At 39.1% G+C, this 8,892-nt stretch overlaps 2 protein-coding genes across 4 annotated transcripts in view; one reads left to right on the forward strand and one right to left on the reverse strand.

The window, feature by feature from the left end:
* Positions 1 to 8,471, forward strand: part of LOC135475287 (protein phosphatase 1 regulatory subunit 16A-like) — a 61,131-nt gene extending 52,660 nt beyond the window's left edge. For 2 of the 3 annotated variants that reach the window (XM_064755126.1, XM_064755127.1), the window contains exons 10-12: positions 1,262 to 1,327; positions 5,927 to 6,059; positions 7,432 to 8,471. In XM_064755126.1, the coding sequence (XP_064611196.1) occupies positions 1,262 to 1,327; positions 5,927 to 6,059; positions 7,432 to 8,244 (1,012 nt within the window). In that variant the 3' untranslated portion in view covers positions 8,245 to 8,471. The remainder of the gene's footprint in view (positions 1 to 1,261; positions 1,328 to 5,926; positions 6,060 to 7,431) is intronic. The other variant, XM_064755128.1, reaches the window with a different exon arrangement.
* Positions 1,424 to 3,034, reverse strand: LOC135474912 (uncharacterized; the record flags this gene model as incomplete). The annotated part of the gene is given in 2 exon segments (XM_064754597.1): positions 1,424 to 2,866; positions 2,868 to 3,034. Coding segments are annotated over 2 exon segments (756 nt in total), but the record flags the coding sequence as incomplete, so codon positions are not given.
* Positions 8,472 to 8,892: the final 421 nt, after the last annotated feature.

Genomic DNA, 8,892 nt, shown 5'->3' on the forward strand with positions numbered 1-8,892 from the left:
GATGCAAGTGCTCACACAGGACTGATACAAGTGCTTACACAGGACTGATGGAAGTGCTCATTTTTGTTTGGTACATTTCAGTTTGTTGCTTTTGATACAACATTTTCTTCGGTTTCCAAGAACAGCACAAGGATGTTAGGTTCATATAGATAGGATAATTGCGGATATTTATTTATATATTTGGGTCTTTTTTTTTTTCTTTTGTTTGGCACAAAGCACAATCTGCACTTGGTGTAGGGGTATTTGACATGTTATTGGTTGGTATTGGCATTTCACAGTTTTTACAGTGTGTTGAGGCTTACTTTGTACCTTGTACCAGTTTAATGTTCGGATTTAAAATGGAGAAATCATTAATATAAGTGTGCATGATGTACACTTTTGTCTGAAAAAAATGCATCACTTGGTTTGCCATGATTTATGTCTGTGCGAAAACTCATGATTTGGTTTGACATGATTCATGTCTGTGTGAAACCCATGATTTGGTTTGTCATGATTCATGTCTGTAGGAAATCCGTGATTTGGTTTGTCATGATTCATGTCTGTAGGAAACCCGTGATTTGGTTTGTCATGATTCATGTCTGTGGGGAAACCCGTGATTTGGTTTGTCATGATTCATGTCTGTAGGAAACCCGTGATTTGGTTTGTCATGATTCATGTCTGTGGGATACCCATAACTTGGTCTACCAGGATGACATACATGTATGTTGGCTTACATATCATTTTGATTGAAGGGAATCAATAGATTGTTCTTTGCAGGATGAAATTTATGATGCATGGTCTACTTTTGGAAAGAAATGTCTTGTGTGATAAAAAATCTCTGGTTTGTGCTGTTTAACAAGAGATCTCTCTGTATAATAAAGTGGAGCAAAAGATCCCTGGGTGATGCAACTGAACCAAATCTGAACGAAGGGTGCAGTTGGTCAAGAGGCCTCTTTGGGTGGCGAAGGTCTCCCACACCCACCCCCGAATCTCCCTAGTCTGACAGCTGAGATCTGTACAATTTGTTCATTCATGGAATGTATCTTCAGATCCATCTGCCTGGGTGGTTTAGTTTGCCAAGAATAGTTCGTTTGATTTTGTGAGAAAGTCCGTACATAATTTGTTTGAAAGACTTTCTGGGCACCTGGGAAGTCAATGCGCAATCACAATGTGGAATTTCAGGTGGAATCCTGGGTACTACTTTTCTCCCAGTAAAGCATACCTTGTGACTTCCATCCAGCTGTTGTTAACATTAGATTTTACTTTGCCTCTCTATTTTCAGTTGGGGCAGTACAACAGGTTCTCTGTATAGCTCAAACACCTCTCTAGGGGATAAACACCCTCTCAGGTTAGATGGAAACTCGCATACCCTGACTTACATGTATACTCAGTTGTCTGCCCTCTGCTAAACTCATTCCTAGCCATCCTACAGTTATCTCCCCTTAGATCTCCCTCGCTGCCTTGCATCGGGAGCAGTATATATTATATACATATGCATTTATATGAATGAATGTCTATGGACTAACTGTGTCATGTCCAGTCTGCTTTGCAAATTATCTATCAGTGTAATAGTTGTTCAGATCTAACCACTAAGCAGTGCCAGCCTACTTATTATTGTCCATCTAGTGTAATCTAGTGGACAGTAACGTACTTGTGTAATTAGTATGTGTCTTGACATGTAGAAGCAAATGTAGTGTTTTCTTATACATGTAACTTCAATATTAGACAATCACAGATGTATGTTGATGTTCTTTATTTTGGTATAAAAACTTTATCTCACATCATTTATTGCAGCCACACATGCACTTCTGTTTAATTCATTCACTGTTTTTGAATAGGTAAAAATCATGTTGTAAAAATCAAGACTGCTCATTTAAAAAGAAATCATTTCAAATTAGCACACTCTTTAGCCAAAAAAATTAAACATTTGCAACTAAATATATGAACTCATTGTCCTACAAATGGTTGACCTTCACTATATATCGAGTTATCCTCCCAGATCAGACCCATACATGTACGGTATATCTACCTGTCAGATTAGTTACCGTTATCTAGTCTGTTATCATGCCTTTCATATGTACAGCATTATTGAATCACATATATGTCATTATTCCATATATTTCCTCTAATCTGATATTAGTGATATGCTCAAAACATCCATGTACATTTCCACTGCTATGCCATCTAATCTGCTTCTAATGACTTCTAACCATGTACTGATGCCCTCTAATTTCAACATGCTTTGAGCCATGTGTTAAACCTTGCCCTGTAACCATTACATATCCCATTGCTTCTATGTTACACTATTAATGGGAAGGTGGGGTTATTTTTTACATGAGATAGTTTTATTTGTAACCATGTATGTTGATGGGGATGGGTTACATTGAAGAGCTTTCTGTGTTGAGGCTCACGGTCATTGAGGAGAACAACCACAACCATATTACTGTGAACCACAACCATATTACTGTGAACCACAACCATATTACTGTGAACCACAATCATATTACTGTGAACCACAACCAGATTAATGTGCACCACAACCATATTACTGTGAACCACAACCATATTACTGTGAACCACAATCATATTACTGTGAACCACAACCAGATTAATGTGCACCACAACCATATTACTGTGAACCACAACCATATTACTGTGAACCACAATCATATTACTGTGAACCACAACCAGATTAATGTGCACCACAACCATATTACTGTGAACCACAACCATATTACTGTGAACCACAACCATATTACTGTGAACCACAATCATATTACTGTGAACTACAACCATATTACTGTGAACCACAACCAGATTAATGTGCACCACAATCATATTACTGTGAACCACAACCAGATTAATGTGCACCACAACCATATTAGTGAACCACAACCAGATTACTGTGCACCACAACCAGATTACTGTGAACCACAAACAGATTACTGTGAACCACAACCAGATTACTGTGAACCATATTACTGTGCACCACAACCAGATTACTGTGAACCACAATCAGATTACTGTGAACCACAACCACATTTGAGGAGGTTACATTTCATTTGGTATAGTTCCGGTGGATAAGAGGAAATGTCATCTGGTGCTACATGTTATTGTACTGCAGCACAGATGAGGCTCTATTCAGAATGTCAATGTGGTTGCAGTTTCCAGTGATTATTGTGGATGTTGTGCTCAGTAGATATTGGATTTTACCAACAAAAGGATTTTACCAACAAACATATATACATGTAATGGGACTAGTGTTTTTTTTTTTATCCAAAACACTCATATATCTTCCTCATACACCATATAGACATTTTAAAAATGTTGTTCACTGACTGAGATGATGACTGGAAGTGATATAGTTCAGTGTAAAAAAATGAATTAATCTCTTTGGCTGATTTGGCTAGAGGGTGACTCGGGCTGGCTGATTCGGCTAGAGGGTGACTCAGGCTGGCTGATTCGGCTAGAGGGTGACTCGGGCTGGCTGATTCGGCTAGAGGGTGACACGGGCTGGCTGATTCGGCTAGAGGGTGACTCAGGCTGGCTGATTCGGCTAGAGGGTGACTCGCTCGTTGATTCGGCAGAGAGTGTCACTATTACTGCCTAATTCTGCTAGAAAGTCACTTTGGTTGACTGATTTGGCTGGAGAGTCATTTTGGCTGGAGAGTCATTTTGGCTGACTGATTCGGCTGGAGAGTCACTTTGGCTGACTGATTCAGCTAGAGAGTCATTTTGGCTGACTGATTCAGCTGGAGAGTCACTTTGGCTGACTGATTCAGCTAGAGAGTCATTTTGGCTGACTGATTCAGCTAGAGAGTCACTTAAGTTGACGGATTTGGCTAAAGGGTCACATTAGCTTCTGACTTAGCTAGAGGATTACTCTTGCTGCAGCCCGTCAGCCTCTGATAAATGGGAATCCAGGTCTCACGAGTTTAAAAGCAACTGTAAGTCCAAAAATTTACTCTAGGTAGAGAGGTTTCAGCACACTGGACAAACAAATCTGCCATCATATTTGTGCAAAGTTATTTAATCCAGTCTGAAGACACTATAATCAAATACATATAAATTATCAGGGCAAAACAGTTCAGTTGTGATATTTGAAAAATGATTAGTACAAATGCATTATTTGGGTAAATTTCATAGACAAAATTAGATCTGTACATATTTTAATGTCAGTCTAGAATATTTTCACTCCCAGTTTCGTATTCTCGTTTCTCAAAAGTGAGTATCTGAAACTGAGAGAAAATATTAAATAGTTTTATGACCATTTCTGGTCATATCAGATGTCTAAGTCATATGCTCACAGTTTTGCTATCAGTTAACAAGAATTACCCCCTAATTCGTCAACCTTTTCCACCTGTGCAACCAATATTTTTAAACTTTCTGTGAGAGAACTATGGAGTGTAGGGATTTTTTTGCATTGTTTTATCAAGCCTGCATGTTTAGTGACACAACTGAATCCATTTAGCATCATTTTGATAATAAATGCATACTTAAATTCCACTGGAGAAAAGGTGCTTCAGTGGTTGAAACGGTCAAAGATTTACACTAAAGTACCAGTTTTACATCCATTTTTCACAGTGTCGCAGTAGACTGAGGGCTAATGTAGGCTTCTTGTTATGAAGAATGTATTTTACATATGTATGTTGTGTAACATGTGGTACACTCAAGGTGGGGGTGATGTACACTCAAGGTGGGGATGATGTACACTCAAGGTGGGGGTGATGTACACAAGGTTGGGGTGATGTACACTCATGGTGGGGGTGATGTACACTCAAGGTGGGGATGATGTACACTCAAGGTGGGGATGATGTACACTCAAGGTGGGGGTGATGTACACTCAAGGTGGGGGTGATGTACACTCAAGGTGGGGATGATGTACACTCAAGGTGGGGGTGATGTACACAAGGTTGGGGTGATGTACACTCATGGTGGGGGTGATGTACACTCAAGGTGGGGGTGATGTACACAAGGTTGGGGTGATGTACACTCAAGGTGGGGGTGATGTACACTCAAGGTGGGGGTGATGTACACTAAAGGTGGGGGTGATGTACACTCAAGGTCTATGTATATATAACACAACTGGTTATGGCTATACGCATTAACCCTGGAGGTAGAGGATCTCTGTAGCCTATTGCTGGGGAATATCTGACTAACATACAAACAGATCACCTGTCCCACAAACATTATTTAATGCAAATATTTTTTTACATATTTTGTACATGTTTTTTATGTAATATTTGGCATATTCATTTTTTTCTATTGACTTTCTTAACTTTGATGTAATGATTATGATTTTATAGTTGTTAATATACTGCTATGTTAAATTCATATACATGTATTGTATTTTATCTAACTGCATTTCTGTATGAGTATGTACTATATTGAGTTTGTGGAGATCCATCATCCAAGTGTAGTGAGCCTTGATATAAGCCCCCTCATGTCCGCATATATGTGATATACACTTGTAATAATCTCTTTGATGTACTACTGACCTGAGTGGCTGTTTAGACATGGAAAGTTCTCACAAAGTAGTCAGCTTTTTTTTTTTTTGTCAAATTTCCTTATAAATGTAAATTAAATGTGAGATAACCATATACATACATGTATAAGTATCTGTCTGCATGAGATTATTAGGCAGATTTCACAGGTCGATTTCTGTAATGTTACTTACATGTAACTATAACCAACATTGGGGTATCATATTATGAAGGAGGTTTTTGGGAGTAAAAGTCAAAAATATTCACAACGTAGTGGTGAAAAGTTTCATTGTGAAAATTCCAGAACAATGGCTAAAGTTGGATATGTGTACCTAAATATTTGTACAATTTTAAGCACTCTGTAGCTTTTTAAAACTTGTGCAATGAAAGACAGCATGCCCTGTTTAGTGTGCATACTTTGCTAGGCTTTGCTTGTTATATGTTTTCTCTGTGTGTTTGAGCAGTGCATCAATTAGACGTACAAGCATGAGAGAGAAGACAATGTTGTCACTGAAGGAGGCTCGAGAAGAGGCCGCCCATTTTGGGTTTGTGTCACAACCAGATGAGGATGAAAATACCCAGGACAGAACGGTCAATGTAAGCAACCACAGCAGCTTTTTCATTGTGACATTTTTGTGACATTTTGAATGGAAAATCTTGTACAGCAAGTTTAGGTTTCTTAGCGACATGCCACTAGCATTTATAGCAGTACATATAACTTTGATGTGCTGAGGGCATAGGTTGTACATACAAGTTGGGCTCACTACTGGCAGACTAGTGGCATGCTACTGGCGTGCTAACAGAGAGTTTTAATCATAACTCGCACCACACTTACCAAGTAAAGCATATAATGGTACATGTACTTTTTTGTGAGTCATGTGACCTAGAATAAAGCTGACAATCTTCAAATGACTTCTGCCATGTAATCAAACATTTCTTCATTATATTTGATATAAAATGCTATCTAATAAGTCAAGATAATGTGTACATTGGATAGATTGAGTGAAATATTACTTACAAGTCCTGACTAATACCCTCAAGTCAAAAAATGTGACCAATAAATTTGGAAAATATGTCTGAAATTTTTTTTTTTTTTGCTGAACCAATTTCTGTTGCAGTAGTTTGTGTTTGATGCAGTTGCAGATAAGGTGATTATAAGGGCAGGGTTGCCAGTTGGCAGTCAGTTGTTCATAGGCCAGAGTTGTAGAACAAAATATCAAATAGAAAAAGTTAGAGATGTTGCTCACCAATTGTATAAAGTACATTGTATGTTACTTGTTTGTAAAGCTAATTGCTTTCACTGGATTTCTAAACATATAACACACCATCAGCCCATACAGTAGAGTGCAGGGTAATCTAAGAATCTTGAACAAAACTTCATTAGTTGGATTGGGCAATTTCAGGGCTCACAAAACGTATAATATTATCAGTCTACAGTGAAAATGCCTCAGAATATTGTTGCAAATATGGGAAAGGGTTGAGGAATTACTCTAATCCATTGAGAACAAGAGTTTTATGGCCTGGATGTTTGTATAAGTTTGCACTCATAGGCTCTATAAGAACCATTGTGCTCCATTGCCTTGGTTTCTTTCTCTTTTAAAGATCAAAGCTTAAAGTTCTGCTAAGTTTATTAAAAGACATCTGTGATAGGATGAAAGCTAGCAAATGTTTGAGAGAGTGACATGAAGCTTACAGTCAGATGGATAAGAGTGCATTGAACATAATAGCTGCTTGGATGCAAGAGGAGCCACACATGCATTAAAATTTGTAAAATGATTTTGTAATTATTCTGTGGCACTGCGGTCTCCTCCATGCATAAAACTCACTGCCATCATGAAAAGTAAAAAATTCTTGTGTATGAAGTTGTGTGACAGGGGCCTGATACGTTTCAAGAAGCGGTTTAATTAATTGGGCTTTCAGTTTCACTAATATTGAAGTGATCAGCTCATGTTGTTGTTGTTGTTTTCAGGGTGATGATGAGAAGTCTGTACCTAACTCAAACATAGACGACATTGTGGTTACCATTGGTGAAGACGACAAACCAGAGCCAATCACCGATACCCGTGCCTCTTTGCACAATGGGGAGTCCGAATACATGAGTGAAGAGTCCCGCCATGTGCCACAGGACTCCCTGTACAGGAATGGGACACCCCAACGCAGACATCAGGATGTTGTTGTGACTAATGATGATATTGCTCCCAGTCTCCCAGCCAAACAACCGCGGCAGTCACAGGTCATAAATGATGCACGGCAATCCCTTCCTAGAGATCCCCAGCGCAAACCCCCGCCACCGAATCCCAAACCTTCCTACTTGAACGGAGATGCAGATTCTCTCAGTGACACTCACTCCTTAAATCGTCGCAGCCAGATTCACAACCCGCCGAATAATGTGCACGAATCAGACTTTAATCACCCAGGTAATGTGAATCGGCCTGGAGCGGCCACTGTGCGATATCCATCTGGGGTTCCCATGGGAACACTGGCCGATCTGAAGAAGTACCGCGCGGAGAAGAGTGGGACGTTGAGGCTGCGGGACAGTGCTAATCTGGACACTCAGGTGCAAAACATGTTTTTACAAACCGTGTCTTATTCCGAACATCCTCGGGACGGTTACTCTGCCTCACCCAAAACAAAGCCGGACAACCGTAACGGTCATAACAACAGTCCGTCGTCACGTTCTTCTATAACAGACAGACCCCTGCGGCGCTTCACTGCGCCAGGAAACGCGCAGATTATAGGTGGTGATGATGAACGGAAACAGAGATGTTGCATCATTATGTGAACAGTTTATACACTTCATGGCTACCATGACTGCATCATAGACTTGACAGGGTTGTCTGCCCCTTCCTGAGGAACACCATAGTTTGTTTGCTCAACTCCTTAATGCTACACTTGATAAGGCTTCCAGATTATGTTTGATGCCTTTAACCCGGTCAGAGGCGTTTTAATATACAGGGGACTGATTCTCTGGGGTATTGGGCCCTCGTTGGCAAATCAGATCTGTACATACAAAGGAATATATATATATATATATATACACATATATGACAGCATGTGAATAATTCATGTATATATATATATGTGTGTGTGTGTATGTAGATATATATATATATATATATATATATATGGGATAGCATGTTTGTTAAATTTTTACATTTTGTTAATGTTTCATAGCCTAACCTATCCACATTCCATTTTCGCCAAGTCTTGTGACCGTGCTTACAGAATAGACTTCTGGGATCAGACAAAAACTAATGCAAGGTCACATAAAAATGTAGATTCAGGAGTTTTAGAAAATAATGCAAAATGTGTGGCTGCAAATGTTCTTTTGATGACTTAAATTGTGTGACAGAATTAAAAATCGGAGCTGTTAAAAACTTCTAGGAAGTGTGTGTTTAGATGCCTCAGAATCTGAAGATGTTTCAGTGTA

Source organism: Liolophura sinensis, chromosome 9 (assembly GCF_032854445.1).
Source record: "Liolophura sinensis isolate JHLJ2023 chromosome 9, CUHK_Ljap_v2, whole genome shotgun sequence".
Taxonomy (NCBI): Eukaryota; Metazoa; Mollusca; class Polyplacophora; order Chitonida; family Chitonidae; genus Liolophura; species Liolophura sinensis.